Genomic DNA, 23,445 nt, shown 5'->3' on the forward strand with positions numbered 1-23,445 from the left:
GAAATCATTGATAGGTTTGTAGCAAGGCAGCAAGCTTTGGCTTTCCTATGTTACAAACCTTGCAAAACACATGTTTTGTAGCATTTACCCCAAGACTGGGAGGAGCAGGGTGACCATATGAAAAGGAGGACAGGGCTCCTGTATCTTTAACAATTGCCTAGAAAAGGGAATTTCAACAGGTGTTATTTGTATGCATACAGCACCTGCTGAAATTTTCTTCATCACAGCAGTTAAAGCTGCAGGAGCCCTGCCCTCTTGACCAGATACAAAAGAGGGTGGGGTTCCTGCAGCGTTAACTATTGTGAAGAAGAGGGAATTTCACCAGGTGCTGTATGCATACAAATGACACCTGCTGGAATTCCCTTTTCTCTACAACTGTTAAAGGTACAGGAGCCCTGTCCTCCTTTTCATATGGTCACCGTAAGGGTTCAGTGCCTTTCATTTATTAACTGTATTATATTTCCAATATTATATTTCCACAAATGCTACCACCATGCTGTGCAATAATTCAATTAAAAACAAGAGTACGTAAGAACTAGGAATGTGAATTTTAAAATAATTGAATTAACATTAAAACCTCTAGCTGCATGGTGTGTGGAGTTGAAGTCAGGTTTTTCCTTTCCTTTTTAGCCCCTCCCTGTGAGGGTGGTGGGTGGGTGTGGATTTTGAGAGGACATCTGTGGGAGAAAGGGCCTCACCCTTCCCTCCAACGGTGCTCTTGCCCCAGTCCATAACAGGAATGCCCAGAGACGCAGTGTGGGGTTGAGCCCCTGGACAATCAATGCTTGTGAGGTCCGTCCAGTCCTTCACAGCGTTATGACAGTAGCAAAGTGACTGCAGGGGAAGGCATAGGGTACATCTCCACATGCCCCTGACTTCAAGTTCCAGATTCTCTAGCAAGCGTGGTCAATGAGCAGGGATGCTGGCAGTTGTAGTGCTGTGTATGTGGAGATGGATTGGCTCCTTACCCCTCTCCTAAGCCTTTAGAACACATCTGGATGCCATTGTCCAGAACCAGTAGGGTGTGGTGGGAGGCGTGTTAAACATGAATGTAGTAGGGGAAGCTGAATGTCCCTTATTGCAACACACAATGCCTACCACTACCTAGAGATAGATTTCCCCCGCAGGCAGGACGGTGTCCAGTAACACACTGAACATGGGTTACATTCCTGTATCACTGCAGATGAAATTGGTGAGTGCCTCCTGTACTGCCTTTCCTTTCCGGGAAAGGTGGTCATCATGTTCATGCCTATACGCATCCACAACATTTGGCAGGAATAGAGTGTGCGGGACGTCAGCGCCTTCCGACAAAGCATGGCCCTTGGTTTCACATAGGTTGTGTAGCGCAACACAGGCCGTGACCACAGGAATGATGTTCTCATGTACTGGCAGCCGTATAGGTTCATCACACACTCGCTACTGCCCACGTACAGATGTGCGTGTGTCCTTTAGATGACCATGTCCACCTCCTGCACGCTTCTGCTCCTTCCACTCATTTTTCCATCGCAAAATAGACCCCTTTTAATCCAACATTTTTTAAAAAACAGATCGTGATGCTATCTCCTGCTGTGTGCAGGAAAAGCATCATGATAAAAATGGCCCCTGAATGGGCCGCATGGTCTTTGTTTATTTCCTCTTTCCCCTCCAAGAAGAAAGAGGAAGGAACAGAAGCAGGGCGGAGAAGTGACGGTAAGTAAATGCAATTTCCCCCATGTGATTTTATTTATTTATTTATTTAATAAATGATTATTTATTAAATATTTATTATGTTGCAGCAGCTGTTGAACCTTTTCTTGAATACTGCCTTCCTCTGGTTAAGGGACCCCTTATAAGGTTTCATCAGCTGTCTCCGAAGGGGAGATGCAAAGTCAGTGAGAAAAATTGGTGGCACCTGAACATGGCAAATTCTGACCATTGGATTGCCAGACACAAGGCACAAGCATCCATGGCCTAGCACAGGGTGGAGCTCCTGAAAATAAAGGTATTGTGGTCCAACCTACCTGTCAGCTGCATGGAATAGTAGAATTTCCGGTTCACATAGTCCTCCACCACTTTCACGGCTGCAGGAATCAAATGGTTTTACTGGTAGCATGGGAGTGAGGATCAATTACCCCTCATCACATACTAGAAATGCATAGCATTGGGGGATACTCCTGTCTCCTCACATCCGCTCAGTGTCCTGCTGCTCTGCAATGGTTCCGCCCCTGTTCTGACCCAGGTGCCAGGCCTCAGAAACAATAACAGGACTGGAAGTACCCAGCAGTGGGGCGAGACTCATCAGGAAGAGGGCTGTTGCAGTCAGTGGGTGGCATTGCAGGTCCCGTCCCCTTGCCGTTAAGGCTGTGCCACTCAGCCTCCAAATTCCACTGTTGCTTCCAATGTCCAGCCATAGCTTTCACTCCGGAGGATCCCAGCAACCCTTTTTCCTTCACTCACCTCATCTCATCTTTTCCTTCACTCACCTCCGCTGACAAAAATGCCCTCTCCATGGTTTAACTGCTACTCGCCCCACCATTCCTACCGTCTTGGCAATGGTGGCCTGGTGCCGTCGATGCCCTCCCAACCCCGCTGTGCTCCTTATTTAAGAATTTATACCCCAATTTTCTATGCAAATAGCCTCTACAAAGCAGCTCACCATATAACCAACTTCAGAGAGCTTCGGCTATGGGGTGGCATATCAATTTAATACAATAAATAAATAAATAATATAAATACCTTTTCAAACACAACCATAGACATTTGAGCCCTTTATGAGTTGCATGAAACAGAGCAGTAAAGATAAAACAGCCCATCTAGCACAGTTGATGTGATTAGAAGTGAAAGTGTGCCTGTGTGTAAGGTGGATCCTGTGGACGCATATGCATGTGTATGGGCCTGTTCAGACGACCTGCTAAGCCCTGGTTAGGCGACTAACCCTTTTGTAGCAAATGATTAGTGAGTGTATTTAAACTGTGGTTATGTAGCCATGATGGTTAGGAATGGCTCACATGACATGCTAAGTTAAGGTTCACATGACATGCTAAGCCATAATGTTTAGCTCAAAATGCTTAACCACCATGCTTAGCGTGTCATCTGAACAGGGCCTATGTAAGAAGTGATAGCAGAGCAGCCCTCCAGATGGCTTGGACTATAACTCCCCTGGCTAGGTGGGAATTGTGGTCCAACACTAGGTTGTGGAAGGCTGACTCGGAGTCCAGAGCCCTATTCAGACTCCCCCACCCACCCACAACTCGTGTTTACTAAGCACAACAGGAGGAGGAGTCTCTGTCCCTGTCCCCTTTTTTCTACAGAACACAGAATAATGGGCTCAAGTTACAGGAAGCCAGATTCCAACTGGACATCAAGAAAAACATCATGTCTGTTTGAGCAGTACAACAATAAAACCAATTACCTAGTGAGGTCTTGGGATCTCCCACACTACAGGCATTCAAGGTGTCCATCCCTGACAGATGGACAGCCACCTGTCAGGGATGCTTTAGGGTGGATTCCTGCATTGAGCAGGGGGTTGGACTCGATGGCCTTGTAGGCCCCTTCCAACTCTACTGTTCTACAATTCTATGAGGAGGAAAAAGAGAGCCTCTTGGAAAATCCACCTTTATATTTGTATGGAGGCTCTCCTTTTCAGAAATTAGACACAGTGTACAAGAAATTGGAAACAGGTACAGGAGGCTTTCCCTTTCAGAAATGTGCCTGCCACATGTAGAGGTAATGGAAATGATGCTTGCAGAGGTAGGGCTCCCACACTCCCCCTTCTCACATGCGTTTCGTAAACACAGATCAGGACACACCTGAAGAATAATTATCCAGGTTTTTCAATACGTGGCTACAATATGGAGTAAGTGGTGGGAGATACGTTGTTGGTTAATATGCTTTTTCAAAACTTTTGTAACTTTGCAAAAATCAATAAAATTTCAATAGCAAAATGGTAAAGATCTGTATAATACATTTTGAGTCCTGGAAAGTAGATATGCTATAAACACACATGCCACCAAAATAACTATACCCAGTGTTTGCTAATAAGGATGTGGAGGGAATTTATAGATGTTTCAGTCAGTAGGTGTGTCAGTTAAGAGAGGCTCCAAAATGCCTCAGAAAAAATATATACATGGCAATGAATGTGTTGGAAACACAGTTTTGAGAAATTAAACAACATTAAACTGTACCCTCTGCTAACTTAATAAGATTAAAATATGTATAAATGTTTTGAATGCTACTCGTTCAGTCTTAGATCATGCGTAATGCCGAGGCGGGAACCAGGAGTGTGGGCTCCACCTCCATCTCGCGTCTTCTAAAGCCCAGCCACATCTTCCCCTCTTCAAGCCTGAAGTCAGGAAAGTACAGTTTCCAGAGAGGTGACGGGGATGCGAAAGATGCTTAGCCTTTTCCTTGGTTCTCTGCTTTCCCCCTCCAATTCTTCATCATCCCTTTTTTCCCCTAACAGGGAAAAGCAGCTGCTAAGAAAGTGAGTTGCAGGGAGGGGCGGAGCTGTTGGAAGGGAAAGGGTTCATCTCTCCTTGCCAAACCCTTCTCAGTTGCAAAGCCTGCCGCTCCAGCTTTGACTAGCAGGACGACGGGATCAACTGCTGCCAGGCTTTAAGGCAATGAAGCAGAATATGTACCTCCTCCCTGAGAATGCACCTGCGTGTTTGCAGAATTCCCTTTCTTCTCACCAAAATACTTCTGCTCAGCCCCCACAGAGCTAGAATTAAGAAGCACAACATCCCACCAGACCCGGAAAAAGCCTGAAATAAAGGAATCATCCCAATCCAGGAAGTGTAATGGTTATGCACTTTCTCCCCCCCCCCCCCACTCCAACATTGGTGTTATCTTGGCAAGCACAGGCTTGAGAATATACAGTACATCTGGCACAGTCACTTGTTTGCTTCCCTGATTACATTTATAACCAGCCTACTTTCTTCCTCTTGCAAAGAAGTCAAGGTGGCTAACATGGTCCTCCTCTCCATTTTATTGCATGTAGTTCTATCTTAAACAGCCTGAGTAGTCAGAAAATGAAATCGATGTAGGTAGATTTAGAATCACAGAATTGATATCTTGTATTTCACAATGCCGGTTTCTTCCTCAAAATGTGCATTCTAAAAGAGACGGATTGCTCCCGATACTGCACCTAAAAGCACCAAATGTGCAGAAGCCTGATCGGCTGGGAGTTTGGGATAAATGTCACAATTGACAACCCTACATTCAAAGGCCAGCAGTTAGCCCAGTTCTGAAGATCTTTTGAACATCAAACAGGGCCTTCAGTCAAGCGAAGCATTCATGCCCTATGAATAGCTTCCTTGTAGATTTATTTTCAGTGAGACTAGAATGCAGCAGCTTGAGTCCCACTACTGGAAAAATCTGTCTGTTTTTGCGATCTGGTTACAAAGCACACAAAACAGCCTCTAGTTCTTCGGATACTGTTCAGAGTTGTTAACATTGGTGGCTGTAATTAGATATTTTACTTTTCCCTTCCTCCGTCCCTCTCTTTTTACAAATATAGAAGTCAAAGGGAAAAACAAAGAATGATGTAGCTCCTTGCAATTACAGGGGAAACCACAAGCACCTCCCACATTCTAAAGAAGCAAACCCAACAAGCCTAGGCTAAGCCAAAGGCTGTGAGCAAGCAAAGCTAGCGTTCCCCTGCACCACATCTTGAACAGCAACTTCTCTGGTGAACAATACTAGTACTAGCCTTACCCTGAAGCCTTTCTCAGAGCCCAGGTCAAGGGTCCCCAACTCCTTTGGATCCATGGGCAGGTTTGGGAATTTGAGAAACTGCACCAACACAAAATGTCTCCCACAGAAAATGTGGCTAATCAGATACTAGCTGTCGTGGGAGCCTACCTAGTAAAAATACAAGTAATTTAGTCAAGAAAATGAGTACACACAGAGGAAGGGGATGAACACCAAAGCCAATCCACATATTTGACTCCTCAGAAGCACGACAAAATATCCATTTAATGGAACTCAATTAGAATTACTTCTGATTAGGCCTAAGTATTGCTGTGCTCATCTTATCCACACACACACTTTTCTACGGCCCCAAAAAGAAAGTTTCTTCCTCAATTCCAGGCTCAACCACTCTTTTCCACCTGGCACTCCTCCACTGCTTTAAAATATCTATACAATGTTAATGAAAAAGGAGACAAGGGGGAATGTAACAGTTAAACATTTCTGGGAAAGAGACCTTGAAGAGGAAATAGAGGAAGGGGAGAAAGTTTTTGACAGATTCCCCTTTCAAACAATATCTACAAGAATAAGAGAAGGTACGCTAAAATTAGGGCTGTGCATGGACCCCCGCTCTGCCCCGCCCCGCCTTGATGTGCCTAGGCTCCGCTCCGGAGCTCCGAATCGGAGCTCCGCAGCGGCGGGGGGCGGCGCCAGGTAAGGCCCCCTCCCTCCTCCCCCTTACCTGCTTCCATCCTGGCCTGCCGCCAGCTTCACTAGAGCCCACAGCTCAACCAGGAACTGTAGGCCCCGCTTGCGGCCTACACTTCTGGGTTGAGCTGCGGGCTCTAGTGAAGCTGGCGATGGGCTGTGGACGGGTGCAGGTAAGACCCCCTCCCCCTTACCCGGCTCTGCCACCATCACTGCACAGGCGGCGGCGGCAGGGCCAGGTAACCACCCCCTCCTTCCTCCCCTTTACCTATATCCGTCCGTGGCCTGGTCTTCCTGTTTGAGTCCTCGGGCTCAGTTGAAGCAGATGCGGGGCCGTGGACGGACGCAAGTAAGACCCCCCCTCCCCCTTGCCCCCTTACCTGGCTCTGCCGCTGTCGCCACATGGGCGGTGGCGGCAGGGCCAAGTAAACCCCCTTACCTTTTTTAGAGCTCCGGATCGAGGTGAAAGATCTGGCTTCACCTTGATCCGCTCCGCTGATCCCCTGATCCTCTTCGCCTCCACCTTAAGGGGAGGCGAAGCACCCCGGTCCGCTTCTGCTTCTTCACCAGGGGACGTAATGCACAGTAATGCACAGCCCTAGCTAAAATTAGTACAGAAGTATCTGACACCAGTAAAATTGGCAAAATTAATAATATATCACCTTAGTGCTGGAGGGGATGTCAAATCAATGAGACACAAATTCATATGTGGTGGGAATGTAGGAAGGTCAAGAAATTTTGGGCCTTGGTTTTTCAGGAAATAATAAAAATTACTGAACAAAAGGTTTGTAAAACACCAGAGCTAGCTTTATTGAATATGTATATTAAAGAAAATAGAGAGAAAAAATATATTAATAGGATTTATGTTAACAGCCACGAGGCAATTAATAGCAGGCAATTGGAAGACAGCTTGGATGCTGACAGTATCGCTGTGGAGAAAGAAAATCTGGGACATAGCAGTAAATGAAAAGTTGACACAGAAGTTAAGAATACATAGAGGGATAAAGAAAATAGATACTTTCAAGAATGGACTGGCAAAAATATATAGACATGAAAAAGGCATCAAACAGAACAACTTTGGCAGACGCCTATAGAAATCTGTGGGACTTATAAAAACCAGATAATCAACAATCTTCTTGCAATACTTTGTTGGACTTGGTCACAACTAATGAGATACTTCTATTTTGCATATTTTGAGCTGTGATTTGATGTAATTGACCAAGTGTGGGAAGGGATATAGAATAAGTATTGATGTGTAGTTTTATGTTTTATTCTTGCTTTTTGAGTTCAATGTATTTAATAAAAGATTTTTAAAAAGAGAATGAAGTTTTTTCTAAGCTTTTTAAAAATTAAAAATACACTTTTGAAGGGGCCAGGGAGTGGAGAGCTTTGTGGGTATGTTGGAAGTTCCCACAGGCACCATGTTGGGGAACCACGGCCTAGGACATCCATAAACGCTGATCTGCATTATGGAGACAGATGGCACCAACATTAGGAACTCCCAGCTGCCCTGACACTCGTTTTGAACTACACTACCCTTGCCCCAAATTTTGTCCTCCATTTTGTATTCTGGACGACCCTGAAGGGAGGGAGCTCCAGAACTGCGGCAGCCGCTGCCCCGTGCAGAGCGCTACTCCCCATGGGCTTTCTGCATGGGCCTGGATGGGATCTTGAGAGGGCCTCTAGCTGCAAATGGGGTAGAACAGAGAAGGTTCACATCAGGTAACAGATGAGATGTGAAATGCTGAAGAGCACGTTTCCTCCAAGTATTGTTCATTTACCACATTTTTATTCTAGCCTTCCTCCAAGGAGCTAAAGGCAGCATACGTGGCTTTTTTCTCCCTGCTCCTTTTTCTCACAACAATTCAGGGAGGTAGATTAGGCTGAGAAAGAATAACTGACCCAATGCTAGTCAGTGAGCTTTACAGCTAAAGCTGAGCAGTAATTTGAACTCAAGGCCCCCCCCCCCCGATCCAAGCAACACTGCTTGCTCTATATGCCACATGTATATTAACAATCATTTCTGCAAATTCTCTTCCAGCTATTGTGATGTTAGGTGTCCAAGATTCTATCACAAACTAGCAGCACATCAAGAAACCGAACACAGGGTGGGGCTAAGCAGACAGAAGCTGGCTCGGTTCTCAATTAATTGTATGGGGTTAGGGTTAGGGTTTCCCCTTACCATCCTGGTTCCAGTGTAAACACAGTAATTACATCTTTAAACTAAGTATTCTTCAAAACATTACACATCCTTGTATCTAGAACAGGCATAAACCAGCAAAACATCACACTATCATGTCAACTGCCTGGGCCATTTCCCCATTTCAGAGGTCAAACCAGGGCTTTGAGTGAATCGCCTGCTGAAGTGACATGAAACTCCCCAAGCGCCATCAGTCTCCTGGGGTGGACCTTCTTAATTGCCTCCCTTCCCTGCCCCTGCAGAGGCTCAGAGTCACATCATGATCCAGATGCCAACGGAACTATAAAATGTTATTCCACCCAGATCACCGTTATTCCCCACCCACTATCTACACAGAAAACAAGATCCAAAGTGTGGCCTGCCAAATAAGGGGGGCCAGATACTAATTGGGACAGGTCCATGGTTGCAATGGGAGACCACGTAGTCCTGACAAGGCTTCCCAATAAGGTGGCCTCAGAACTTCCTGTATGAGCAAGTAGTCTGTATTAGTAATGCATTTATGAACTCAGAAAGCTCTGGGAGAGGGAATATAGAAAATACATTTGATTTGCATTCGTAAGGTGTCACGTTCAGTCCCCAGTTAGAAGAGGGCCTCTTTTAGGTAGCAAAACTGGGCAAGTAATACTACCAGTCAGACCAAGCCATACTGTACTAGAAGGACCAGTGGTTTGATTCATTCTAAGGTAGTGTCTTATACTCAGCAGTGTCCGCTGCAGCAACATCCACGATCCTCAAAATGCACCTTTGTGATTGTGGAAGTTGCTATGATCAAGAACATAGTTCCCAAGTGGAAACTCCCTTAAATAATGAAAGGTGCCCAAAATGATGGATGGCCACGTGTTTTCAAAGTCCCACAAGTGCATTTTATGCTTATAAACACTTATAAACACACTGAACCATTGTAGCACACTAAGCAAAATGCTGTAAGTACAGCCCTCTTCTACATTCAGTTCCATAGTTCCTTTAAAAGGTGTCTGAAAGACATTTGGGGATAAGTCTGCCAGGGCTCAGAATCTGATCTCAAGGTTCAGAGTTTTAGTCTCCTGCTCAGGGTCTCCAGAGGAAGGACTAAAATCTGTGGGACAGAACCAAATGCAGGGTGGGAGGGGAGAGAGAATGATTTCTACCAGCACTTTACAAATGGATACATGGAGAAAATTCCTGAGTAATTTAGTCCATCAACCAAACCAAGCCCAACAGCCACCTATGGCTGACTAGAAGGGGCTCAGTAAGTTTCTTGTTTTGTTGCCTGCCTGGGTTAGCCAAAAAAAGAGGGGGGGAAAGAAGTAGCAGGAGGTATTAAACCTGAGGCAGACCTTACTAAATGGCAAGCATTCAGCATGGTGAGCCCTATAACTCTTCTAAGATACACAGAAAAGAAAGGATTTCTTAAAACAAGTCATTATATGGTCTTAAATCTTTATTAAGTATCAAATTTTCTCCAACATAAATTACATCCCAATTGTAAGTTTGAAGAAAGCAAGACATCAATTTAGAGACAAGAACCTTATATACAAGTTGTAGACTTTAGCTTAACAAATATAGTACCTTTTCAGCAATAAACTCCTTTTAAGCTTTTATAAACATAAAAAGCAAAAGTGAATAACATCAGTACTAAACAAAGCATTTTTAAAAAACAAATATATAACTTTAGAAAATGACTTTCAGAATGCTGGAGTTAATAACTGGAGATTCCTTGAAGGTAGGGGATGCGGGGGCGGCTGAAATAGCTTTAGACCATTTCTCGGTTTCTGCGAATAGCACAGCAAAGGATCATGCTGAAAATCATTCCAAAAATCTGAAAAAGAATATATACACAAAATGCCAGGGTTTCTTCATGAAGGGCAATACCAATTAGATCAGCAAGCCAAGCTATTAAATATTTTGGTTTGGATTTAGCTGTGACTGAAATTGTATAGACTCAAGCCAATAAACGTTTAATATCAGTCTAGCATACCTTTAGATATATATTTTTAATTTCCAGCTTATATGGAATATCTTATATGTGATCTCTACTGCAAGGCTCATCTATAAAGTGGGATAGGGCAAATTAATGAGTCAGACTCAATATAAGTTAATGGGTCTAACTAAAAGTCACAAAATCTTTCATATAAACATTCCATATCAAAATTCATAGTAAGTTTTAATTTGTATTTATTTATAGTATGTTGCATCCTTAGTCCTTAAGAGAAGCCGGATGTTGTTCTCTTAAACATCTAGGAAGTAGCAGGAAGGACAGATGACACAATCTAAAACCAATCCACATGGGTGACTTGGCGTGCCATGGCCGCTTTACATGATTGAATAAATTAAAGAGTCACATTCATCATTATGCAACATTATTCCCTAAACCAAACCTTATGGAAGGGTCACAACCTACCATCACCACGCCAACACCAATACCGACTGCTCCAATCACGTTCAGCTTTGTAGTGAAGAAGTCCTTAATAGCAGTAGGGCATGGCTGGAAGAGAAATTGATCTGTCATATTCAATATTGCTGCACACACAAACAGCAAAGAGATGGCGTTTGTTAGATTCTGCTTAACCACGCGGAATGCACTTGACCAACCAGGTTCACACATAGCAGTCCATATATGTGTTCACCAGAGATAAGTATATCCAACCTTTTGTTCTGGTTCGCTCCTGCCCCAGCGACAAAATACAGACAGAGAGAGGCTCATTCCTCATGTCACACTAAGCTTTGTAGTACCTCAAAATCAGGAAAAGAGGAGAGTTGGTGGAGATCACAGATTTTGGATGGCTACCCGGGCCAGCCAAACCATATGGAGCTCTCAAGCTCCACCAGATTTGACCAACGATTCAATTTACTTCTCCTGAGAGTCCCCTGGTGAAGAAGAGGAAGAGGTTTCATTTTTGTCTTTGTATAATTCTACACTGTGCTGTTAGCAAAATACGGATGTGACACCTACACTGTGATAGCTCTCTGTTACTTCAAACCTCCGTTTAAAATGTATTCCTTCCTTCCATGAAGACTTTTGACTGTTTTCATTTCCAACTAAAAGCAACTGTTTTAAACTTTTGTAGAGCTTCGGCTATGGGGCGGTATATAAATGTAATAAATAAATAAATAAATAAATTTGCTCAAATTCTCCATCTCCCATTAATCCAACTCTCCCTTTCCTCTCCTTCTCTTCTCTCCAGCTGCTGAAATTTAGTCTGGAAGCTTTTGGGGGCATTGCTTATATCATCACGTATAGAGGAACATAGCAAAACAGACATTACACAAAGAGGGTGAACCCTTGGACCATCCATGAAGGTGAAGATGAAGACACAGTTCCATTCAAGTCTTTGCTAACCTACAAGTATGTCTAGGACACAGCCCAGCTAAAGTCAAGCTCCACCACCTTAAAACATGGGCTTAAATCTCTTACACTTAAATCAGTGGGACTTAAACTTTATACAGTTGGATGGATTGTGCACCAAATTCTTTCAACATGCCACATCCCCATGCTTCAATGAGAGCTGAATGAGGATCTTAACTCATTTTTCCTTCTTCTTGATAAAGCCATTCCTTTTCTTCACTTCATCCATGCTACTGAAAAGCTGCTAACTGATAGGGTCAGATAAGACCTAAATTTGTATCTCCTCAACTTTAAAATATACTGGTACAAAGAGCTGCCTGCAACAAAGGCCATGGCTAGACGAGGGGATTGCAGAGTGACAATCTCGCAATTTTATGATCGCAAGATCATCGCCCTTGTCTACACATGGTGCGCGGCATCGCACCGCCTTTTTGTTTTGTTTTTTAAAGGAGAAGGGGCGCACAAGTGCTTGAATGGAAATTGTAAGGTGTTTTTTTAAAACAACAACAACAACAACCCGATGGGCACAGAACTCCTGAGGAGCTCTGTGCCCTGTACCCGGCTCCCCGCAGTTACTCTCGAGGAGCCGGGACAACCCGCGACGCCTGGGATGCCCTGTGCATCAGGTGGACGCACAGGGATGATCCTGGGGCGATCACCGGGATATCGCCTGGTCTAGCCATGGCCAAAGACTTGCCTGCTGCCTGTAAAGAAGTCTGTAGGTCCTCGGTGAACAATGGCAGGAGGAGGATCAGATTCAAGTTCAAGCCAAAATATACACAATATTTTTCAATACAGTGGGTTTATTCCTACATACCTGTGTAACCCCTTTGGGACAGGTTTCTGAAATCGCCGCTTCTAAGACTCCCGCATAGCCACAGCAATTTAGCTACAGCAGAAAGAAAAATTTCATATATTGAGATGCAACTTTCATATTGAAATGTATGTCCTAGAAGCATATAAGTCCACAGATTTAGTTAAGATGTCACCTGGAAGACCTTTGCTAAAATAGTTTTATAGTCTGCTAAAGCATGTCTGCAGAAAATCCTAGATAAAGAGATAATACGGATCAAATCTCCTATTAGTTGTAAACCATTACCCATCTCACCTTACATTTTAACCCTTTGGCTTCCATTTTTACCTCCTAACCTCTACTCATATTTATCCCCTCACAATTTTCCTATTGTCATATCTCAACTGAATGAAAAGATAGGCAAAATTTAGGGGAGGCTGGTTGTAGTGGCCAGGGAGAGCCCCCACATGACTAATCAAGATGTTCCGCTGTGGTTTATATTACAGGAACCTCTTGTGGAGCGGCTTTCCCAGAGGGCAATTCACCCCTAACATGTAGATTAATAAATAAATAAATACATGAGGAGGGGCTGTAAATATTCCCAGCATGCTAAACATTGTAGTTCATCTTGAAAAATGCTTGCAATGTAATACATGTAACACATGGTTCTTCTTGTAACTGCTTCACAATTCTATGCAGCCTGGTATCAGCTACAAAATACCCATGGAGTAAAGACGAGGAACAGCAGCCCAGCCCATCTCTCAATCATACATGGTTAAGTGACCTAGAAATGTTACAGAAGGAAAGACACACAACAAATACAGAAGATCTGACTTACTGCATGATGAATGGCTTTCAGAGTTTCTCTGGCAGAAGGCTCACTTTTTTTGTCATAAGTTGCCTTATAAAAATTCTCCATTTCATCAACAACCTAAACAAAATACAAGATCATAATTCACTCAATAATGACATAAGAGCTTGCTTTAGTTACTCAGAGTGCAATCCTACGCATGTTTAGATAGAAAAAAGTTCTACAACTCCCAAGCTGGCTGGGGAACGCTGGAACTAATTCTCTCTAAACATGCATAGATTGCAACCTTAGTTATAAAGGCGAGTAAAAACCTAAGACACGTTGTATACAGCAAGGCAGCTGAAGTCCTTCAGGCTAATCTCTGAAAAAGAAGAAGAAAAATCTCCATGCTTCTCAGGCTGTACACAGATCTAACACTTAACCACACTTAGAATTACATCTGAATACCTAACCTATGGTTAAGGATTGGCCATGAACAAGGATGTGAAACCCTGGTATGAACTGGAGTATTACTTAACCAGCCTCTCAGCTACAAGTCCAGGTAAAATTGGGGTTGGGGGTGCTAAATGGCATGCTTTCTGTAGGACAGTAGCTTTAAGATTAAATGCTCAGGACAAGAGTTCACCAATTCCTTTGCAAGCGTAGGACAGTTCAAGATGGGATCATGACAGCAACTGGAACCATGATCAGCTGTCTCCTCCTTTAATTCCTCCTTATCTTCAACTCTTGATAATCTTGCTCCATCTACAACTCGGATAGTTCGCCCTTCTCAACCCCAACCGTGGCTCACCTCCTTCCTCCGCTACCTTCGCTCTTGTTCCCGGGCAGCTGAACGCCTTTGGCGTAAGACCAGGGACAGGGCGGACTTTGTCCATTACAAATTTGTACTCTCCTCTTTCTCTTCTGCCATTTCACTGGCCAAACAGCAGTACTACTCAACGTTGATCCAGTCAAATGCTAGGCATCCTCAGCGGCTCTTTGCGTCCTTCAATTCTCTTCTGAAGCCTAATCCACCATCTCTCCCCGCCTCTCTGTCTGCTAATAGCTTTGCCTCTTTTTTCAATGCTAAAATCCAAACTATTCGCTCTGATCTGGCCAGCTCTGCTCCTCTTCCAGTTCCTGTTCCTCATCCGTCAGTTCCTCCTGCAAATTTCTCCACGTTTCCTTCGGTCTCAGCTGATGAACTGTCTACAGTACTGCGCTCTTCGAAGCCTTCCACTTGTTCTCGTGATCCGATTCCTTCTCGCATCTTTATAAATCTCATTCCCGCTATCCTCCCTTCCTTGCTTCATATTATTAATTTTTCTCTGTCCTCTGGTTCATTTCCTTCTGCTTTTAAACATGCTACAGTCGCTCCCATTCTCAAGAAACCTACTCTTGATAGGCTATCTCTGTCTAACTACCGACCTGTCTCCTTGTTGCCTTTTGTTTCAAAGATCCTGGAGCGTGTGGTCTACTCTCGTTGTCTTGACTTTCTTTCTAGTAACTCTGCTCTGGATCCTTTTCAATCTGGATTCCGTCCTTTGCATTCCACCGAAACAGCCCTCACTAAGATCACCAATGATCTCCTTACTGCCAAGTCTAAAGGCCTTTATTCCGTTCTTATTCTCCTTGATCTAACTGCAGCCTTTGACACGGTTGATCATGATCTTCTCTTAGATTCCCTTCATGACCTTGGACTTTGTGGCTCTGTCTATAACTGGTTTGCCTCCTATCTAGCGGGTCGCTCTTTCAGCGTGTTGGCTAATGGCAGCTCGTCTTCCTCCTTTCCCCTCTCAGTAGGGGTTCCGCAAGGCTTGGTGCTTGGCCCGTTACTGTTTTCTTTATACATGTTGCCCTTGGGTAAGCTTATTCAATCTCATGGCCTCCAATATCATCTGTATGCCGATGATACTCAATTATATCTCTCATCTCCGGAACTTTCTCCTGATGTTCACGACCGTATCTCGGCATGTCTTTCAGATATCTCAGCTTGGCTGCTTCATCGTCGTTTGAAACTTAATATGGCAAAGACTGAACTGCTTGTTTTTCCTCCTAAACCTTCTCCTCATTTCTCATTCTCTCTTACTGTCAATGATGTTACACTTACTCCGGTCAAGGAAGCTCGTAGTCTTGGCTTTATATTTGATTCCTCGCTCTCCTTTATTCCTCATATTGAGGCAGTAGCTAAATCCTGTCATTTTTTCCTGTATAATATTGCCAGGATTCGATCATTTTTGTCTGTCTCTTCTGCCAAAATGCTTGTTCATGCACTGGTTATTTCTCGGTTGGACTACTGCAACCTTCTTCTCTCTGGCCTTCCTTCTTCTCACATCAGTCCGTTGGTTTCTGTCCACCACTCTGCCGCTAAGATCATCTTCTTGGCTTGCCGCTCTGACCATGTTACTCCACTTCTGAAATCTCTTCATTGGCTTCCAATTCACTTCAGAATCCAATATAAACTTCTCCTGTTGACCTTCAAAGCTTTTCACGGTCTAGCTCCTTCCTATCTCTCCTCTCTCATCTCACACTATTGCCCCGCTCGTGCTCTTCGCTCCTCTGATGCCATGCTTCTCGCCTGCCCAAGGGTCTCTACTTCCCTTGCTCGGCTTCGTCCATTTTCTTCTGCTGCCCCTTACGCCTGGAACGCTCTTCCAGAACATCTGAGATCCACAAGTTCAATTGCAGCTTTTAAAGCTCAGCTAAAAACTTTTCTTTTTCCTAAAGCTTTTAAAACTTGATGCTGTTTGGACTTTATACTGTTATACTGTTAGTTTTACCCTACCCTGTGCCTGTTTACCCTACCCAGTGCCTGTTTGCATTCTCTTCCCCTCCTTATCGCTCTACTATGATTTTAATAGAATGTAAGCCTATGTGGCAGGGTCTTGCTATTTACTGTTTTATGCTGTACAGCACCATGTACATAAATGGTGCTATATAAATAAATAAATAAATAAATAATAATAATAATAATAATAATAACATACGGCCTGTTCAGACAACACACTAAACCATGGTTAGGCCACTAACCCTTTTGCAGCAAATGGTTAGTGAGTGTATTTAAACCATGGTTATGTAGCCACAAAGGTTAGGAATGGTTCACATGACACGCTAAGCCATAACGTTTAGCTCAAAATGCTTAACCTCTGTGGCTTAGTATGTCGTCTGAACATAGCCAACCACCCAGAGAGCTTCGGCTATTGAGCAGTGTAGAAATGCAATAAATAAAATAAAATAATAAATAAAGCTATTTTAGATGTTATTTTACATGTTTCTAGCTTGGAAATGTCCCTATTTTGGGTGCAAAGAAGACTGCATCAGCCAGGAGTGCCTTTAACCAACTCCATCTAGTTTGTCAGCTATCCCCTCTCCTAGAGGAGTCAGACTCCGTCTCGGTCATTTGTGCCCTGGTCACTTCCAAGTTGGGTTATTGTAACACATTCTGCATGGTATTGCCCTTGAAACGGAGTCTCGAAATTTCAGTTTGCCAGAACGCTGTAATCAGACCTGTGTCTGTAATCAACAGCAGAATTAATCCAATTTTGCTCCACCTTCCTTGGCTTCCATCTTGTTTTGGGCCTCAGTTGAAGCTGCTGGCTTTGGCTCTTAAAGAAAACAATGACTTGGGACCAGGGTATCCCACGGAGAAATCACCTTCTCCCACATGAACCTGCCTTTTCAGTTGCAACCCCTAAAGTATTGGAGGGAGGCACACATGGTCCCCGGTCTGCTTTTAAAATAAATTCATGTGATCATTTCATTCAGGCAGGCATTTTTTTTTAGTTAGAGCCCTTATGATGGTAGGGATTTTTTTGGGGGGGGGGGGTTGTAGGTGGTTTTTTTTTAGTTTGCTGTTGGATGATATGTTTTTTGAGGTGCTGTTTGTTGTAATAACGGCCGGGGAAGGCAACAACAAACCACCCCGCTATAAGGCCTGCCAAGAAAACGTCAACAAAAGCTGGCGTCCCTGCACGAGTCAGTAATGACTCAGTACTTGCACGAGAGGTTGTTGTTATAGGTATTTTTTGTGAAGGTTATAATGTCAACCTAAGGAAGTGAGTGGTTACGTGCCACACCTTTGCCTTTCCATCTGCTGCTCCCTTTGCCTTCGCAGCCTTTTCCCACCATAGGAATGTGGGCCTTAAGAGCTTTTCTAAAATCCAGTCCTTGACTGAAAGAGGCCCCCCACTCCCCAGCTCTACTGAAACCCAGTGGACATGGCTGTCACGGTTCTAGATGGCACACTAAAGGCAACTTTGAAAAATAACGTCAGAATGAAGAAGATTTGACCTACCTTTGATTTGTTTGCAAATCCCCAGATGGCAGCAGCTACTTCAAGAGCGAAAATCAACAGAAGGAAGGTAAAAAACTAGGGAAGAAGAAGAGAGAGAGAGAGAAAGGGAGGGAAAGACAGGTCACAGTTGAGCACCCTTGATAAATGCAGATTACTTTAAAATCATGAGATGATAATACTTAACATTTTATTATTATTATTATTTTAGTGCTTTAGAATGTTCAATGCATTTCATATACTTTATCTCAGTTATCCATACAAGAGCAACATTCTTGAATGGTATGGCAGGTCAGAGCCAGTATGGTGTAGTGGCTGAAGTGTTGGACTGGGAGTCAGGAGATCTGGGTTCTAGTTGCCACTCAGTCATGAAAGCTCACTGGGTGACTTGGGCCAGTCACAGACTGCCCAGCCTACTTCACAGGGTTGTTGTGGTGAAAATAAAATGGAGACGTGGAGGGTTATGTATGCTTTCTTGGAGGAAAAAAGGCGGGATATAAATATGGTGAATAAATAATTGGGTAAAAAGGCATCATTTTTTAAACTTGCTGTGCCTGTGTCAATTGTTTCAGACTTTGAACAATTGGACACCTCATCTGGTAGATGCCAAGTGTCCAATTATTACGGAACAGGTGTCATTTTTATAAGTAGTAGAATTTTGAGGTTAATAATGGGGAAATCTCTGTGTGTGTGTGTGTGTGCGTGTGTGTGTGTGTATGTGCCTGACTTGCTTTAATAAAGGGGCAATCCTATGCCCTTACAATACATGTGCCACAGAGAAACTTGGCAAGGAAGTGGTATATAAGTGTATGTAAAATAAATAGTAAGGGTGAGAAAGAGCCACCATAGCTGAAACACAATGGAAATAACCTTTCTATTCCTATCAAGTATGAATTCAAACAACACTTTCTACTGAAGACAGTTCACACATTAGAATGAGTTCCAATGCATGTAGGAACTAGTTCACACATGAAAAGCTAATTTATAGGCATACTTCTGCAGGCAGAGTTAATAAATATCCTTTCTGGACAGACGCTGAGAAATGAAATGGCACAGCCCAGCAAAAACCATAATATTTCATTCTGCCAGGCTTAGAAACTGGCCCTCAAAACCAATACTTACCAAGCCAAGCATGCATTGGGACTCCTGTATTGCTCCACAACATCCCAAGAAACCAACAAGCATTATGAGGGCACCAGCTCCAATTAGAATGTAAACCCCTGGAGGAGTGTTTAAAAAGAAAAAGAGAAACAAAGAATGTTTATTCTCAACATGAAGGCTATCAGCTACAATGCCAGTAGTATGGTTCTTGCTGCTTCTGGCATGTTACGCTGCCTAATAAAAAAGAATCCCCAAGATTGAAAAACAAACTACTTGTAGCAGTGTTTCAGGACAAGCTTTTATAACCAGGGTTTCCAACTGGCAGATTTTGTAAGTGAAGATGGATTTAAGAAGAAAAATGAGTCAGTCTTCCTGCTTCCCATCATTTCATTGCACATAAGTGCACAGTTATGGCAAGTATGCAATTTGAGATACTTCAGTACGGCAGGAGTTTTTGCTCCACTCTTTGCATGCCTGAAGTCTTGTGCACATACCAAACTCTGCTTATAAGGGGTATGTCAGGGCAGCAGGTGCAATTTCACCATCTGCTATCCAAGCCAGGGTAGGTGTGCAAATGCAGGAAATTAACTGCCAAGCCATATAAGCCTGCTAGCCAGAAACTCAGCCCATAAGAACCCATGTTTGCCTACCTGCTCACACAGGCCATAGCTAGACCAGGCCTATATCCCGGGATCATCCCTGCGCATCCAAATGACACACAGAGGATCCTGGGAGCAGGCAGGGACAACCCCGCCATTTGCCTGGGATAATCCTTAGGTCTAGCTAAGGCCACAGATTCTTTCCTCCTGACTCAACTAGAGCACCACAATATTGCACTCATAAGTTGGCAGCCCAACTGTGCAAATCCTAACAAACCCTTTGATGCATCTATCAAAGAGAAACTCAGATTTTATTTTGATTTAATAGTTGCATGCCACTTTCCCACAAGCAAGTTGTACTCAGGTTCACAAAAGTGTGACTATATTAAATAGACAATTCTATGTTCACCACTCTGCTGCTAAGATCATCTTCTTGGCTCGCCGTTCTGACCATGTAACTCCACTTCTGAAATCTCTTCATTGGCTTCCAATTCACTTCAGAATCCAATATAAACTTCTCCTGTTGACCTACAAAGCTTTTCACTGTCTAGCTCCTTCCTATCTCTCCTCTCTCATCTCACACTATCGCCCCGCTCGTGCTCTTCGCTCCTCTGATGCCATGTTTCTCGCCTGCCCAAGGGTCTCTACTTCCCTTGCTCGGCTTCGTCCATTTTCTTCTGCTGCCCCTTATGCCTGGAACGCTCTTCCAGAACATTTGAGAACTACAAGTTCAACCGCAGCTTTTAAAGCTCAGCTAAAAACTTTTCTTTTTCCTAAAGCTTTTAAAACTTGATTTTGTTCTGACTTTATACTGTTAGTTTTACCCTACCCAGTGCCTGTTTACCCTACCCTGTGCCTGTTTGCATTCTCTTCCCCTCCTTATTGTTTTATTATGATTTTATTAGAATGTAAGCCTATGCGGCAGGGTCTTGCTATTTACTGTTTTACTCTGTACAGCACCATGTACATTGATGGTGCTATATAAATAATAATAATAATAATAATAATAATAATAATAATAATAATAGTAAATATCAATATCAAACGCACAATAGTATAAAAACATTAAACGAATAATTCAAAACAGTTTATCACAAAAGTCGAAACACGCATGATGGAAATGTACCCAATGTACCAAGATGTGAAAATGCAGTAATTATGCAGCATAACAGCATTAAAATATTATGGCATAAAAGTTTGTGGGCTATAGCACACTTCATCAGATGCAGGAAGTGTTATCGTAAATTGGCAACTAAGATGGTAAGGAGATTGGGGAATTATAAGTAGTGAGGTCAGAGGCAAATTAAAAGCAAAAAATACAGACTGTAGCAATTGTGTTAAAGCTGAAATGTATGTAAAAATTGCTACAGTGACCATTTACAAAGCAGTATTGATGATAACACGCACGCTGTCATTGATAAGCTAATTAACACTTATAGTGGGATAAATCCTATTTATTTATTTAATTTATATACCGCCGCATAGCTGAAGCTCTCTGAGTGGTTTACAAAAGTTAAAAACAGTGAACATTAAAAAAATATACAAAATTTAAAACCATCAAAAATATTTAAAAAACCAGTATAAAACAACAGTATCCATTTAAACAACAACAGTTCTGGTGTCCATTAAAAAACTAACAAATTTAGCATATATCGTTAAATGCCTGGGAGAAGAGAAAAGTCTTGACCTGGCACTGAAAAGATAACAATGTTGCCACCAGGCGAGCCTCATAGGGGAGATCATTCCATAATTGGGGGGGTCACCACTGAAAAGGCCCTCTCCCTTGTTGCCATCCTCCAAGCTTCCCTTGGAATAGGCACTCGGAAGAGAACCTGTTGAGCGCAGTGTACAGATAGGTTCATGTCGGGAGATGCGTTCCGTCAGGTATTCTGGTCCCAAGCCATGTAAGGCTTTATAGGTTAAAACCAGAACCTTGAATTGGATTCGGAAACATATAGGCAGCCAATGCAGGCAGGCCAGAATCGGTGTTATATGTTCGAACCTTCTGGTTCCAGTTATCAATCTGGCTGTTGCATTTTGCACAAGCTGCAGTTTCCGAAACGTCTTCAAAGGCTGCCCCACGTAGAGGGCATTGTAGTAATCTAATTTGGAGGTTACCAGAGCATGGACGACTGAAGCTAGGTTATCCCTGTCCAGATAGGGGCGAGTTGGTAGAAGGCACTCCGTGCCACCGAGGCTACCTGAGTCTCAAGTGACAGAGATGGTTCAAGGAGAACCCCCAAGCTACAAACCTGCTCCTTCAGGGTGAGTTCAACCCCATTCAGAACAGGTTGAACACCCACCATCCAGCCAAAAGAACCACCCACCAGCAGCATTTCAGTCTTGTCTGGATTGAGTTTCAGTTTATTAGCCCTCATCCAATCCACTGTCGCTGCCAGGCACCGGTTCAACACATCCACAGCCTCACCTGATGAAGATGAAAAGAAATAGAGCTGCGTGTCATCAGCGTACTGATGACAACGCACTCCAAAACTCCAGATGACTACAACCAACCGTTTCATGTAAATATTAAACAGCATGGGGGACAAGACTGACCCCTGCGGAACCCCATATTGGAGAATCCATGGGGCCGAGCAATGTTCCCCAAGCACCACCTTCTGGAGCCAGCCCGTCAAGTAGGAGCGGAACCACTGCAATGCAGTGCCTCCCACTCCCAACTCAGCCAGACGTTCCAGAAGAATACCATGGTCAATGGTATCAAAAGCCGCTGAGAGATCAAGGAGAATCAACAGAGTCACACTTCCCCTGTCTTTCTCCTGACATAGGTCATCGTACAGGGCGACCAAGGCTGTAACTGTGCCAAAACCAGGCCTGAAACCCAACTGAAATGGATCCAGATAATCAGTCTCATCCAAGAGTAGGCCAAGTGTCTGGAGCTGGCCTGCAACCACCTGCTCAAGGACCTTGCCCAGGAATGGAATATTTGCCACTGGCCTATAGTTGCTAAGATTTTCTGGGTCCAAGGAAGGTTTCTTCAGGAGTGGTCTCACTGCTGCCTCTTTCAGATGGCCTGGGACCACTGCCTCTTGCAGGGAGGCATTAATCACTTCCTTGGCCTAGCCGGCTGTTCCATCCCTGCTAGCTTTTATTAGCCAAGAGGGGCAAGGATCCAATACAGAAGTGGTTGCACAAACCTGTCCATGCACCTTGTCAACATCCTTGAGCTGTACCAACTGAAACTCATCCAAAGAAACTGGACAAGGCTGTGCTCTGGAAACCTCACTAGATTCTCCTGCTATAACACTGGAGTCTAAGTCCTGGCAGATGCAAAAGACTTTATTCTGGAAGTGCCTATTATCTGGATTCAGGTCAAAGGTGATAGAACTGAACTTCTTGAAAAGTTAAATTCTCTGTTTTATATCAAAATCTCCCTTTGAAGTTATTTTGTTCAAAAGTATCCAGTTTAAAGGTTGGTAAAGTATTCTCCACCCCAACCCCGCACTATGGAACACTACAGTGGCGAAATTTAACTTGAAAAGAAGCTAAATTTGACCATTATAGTGATCCATAGTGCTTTGCAACTGACTTTCAGCATCAAATTGGCATTTTTTAAAAAAAAAAATCTTTGCGGCCATGAATTTTGGCATGAGGTGGCAGTGGCATGGTGCTGTGGGCTGGACATGGCCTGCAGTGGGTTTCCTTCTGACATGTGGCCTCTCCTTCTGAACCCCTCCCTCCCAACCAAGCTACCAGTGGAGGAAGGAAATGCTATATTCCTCTCTCAGCAGCCCACTGCGTTTTGGTGATGGGTACTGAGGAAGGGAAGCTTCTTTCATATTGTCCACCATGGAAACCAGAAAAGGAAGAGATCACGATAGTGGTGAGTGTGTCTGTGGGGAAATGTGTGGATGGCTGGAGGATGGATGGATGAGTGTGGATGGGATGTTCCTACTGACGTCTGGTTTTGGTCTTACCCCCCAGTCAGCCCTACTCATGTGACCCTGCTCCAA

The 23,445-nt window shown here is 43.6% G+C and overlaps 1 protein-coding gene across 1 annotated transcript in view; it reads right to left on the minus strand.

Moving 5' to 3' along the window:
• Positions 1-9,977: 9,977 nt before the first annotated feature.
• The window catches only part of CD9 (CD9 molecule), a 49,462-nt gene continuing 35,994 nt past the window's right edge, over positions 9,978-23,445 (minus strand). Inside the window, exons 3-8 of the mRNA XM_063134397.1 lie at positions 18,897-18,994; positions 17,778-17,852; positions 13,532-13,624; positions 12,718-12,789; positions 10,956-11,039; positions 9,978-10,373 (exon numbers count right to left, since the gene is read on the minus strand). Of these exons, the coding sequence (XP_062990467.1) occupies positions 10,308-10,373; positions 10,956-11,039; positions 12,718-12,789; positions 13,532-13,624; positions 17,778-17,852; positions 18,897-18,994 (488 nt within the window). The 3' untranslated portion in view covers positions 9,978-10,307. The remainder of the gene's footprint in view (positions 10,374-10,955; positions 11,040-12,717; positions 12,790-13,531; positions 13,625-17,777; positions 17,853-18,896; positions 18,995-23,445) is intronic.

Source organism: Elgaria multicarinata, chromosome 9 (assembly GCF_023053635.1).
Source record: "Elgaria multicarinata webbii isolate HBS135686 ecotype San Diego chromosome 9, rElgMul1.1.pri, whole genome shotgun sequence".
Classification (NCBI taxonomy): domain Eukaryota; kingdom Metazoa; phylum Chordata; class Lepidosauria; order Squamata; family Anguidae; genus Elgaria; species Elgaria multicarinata.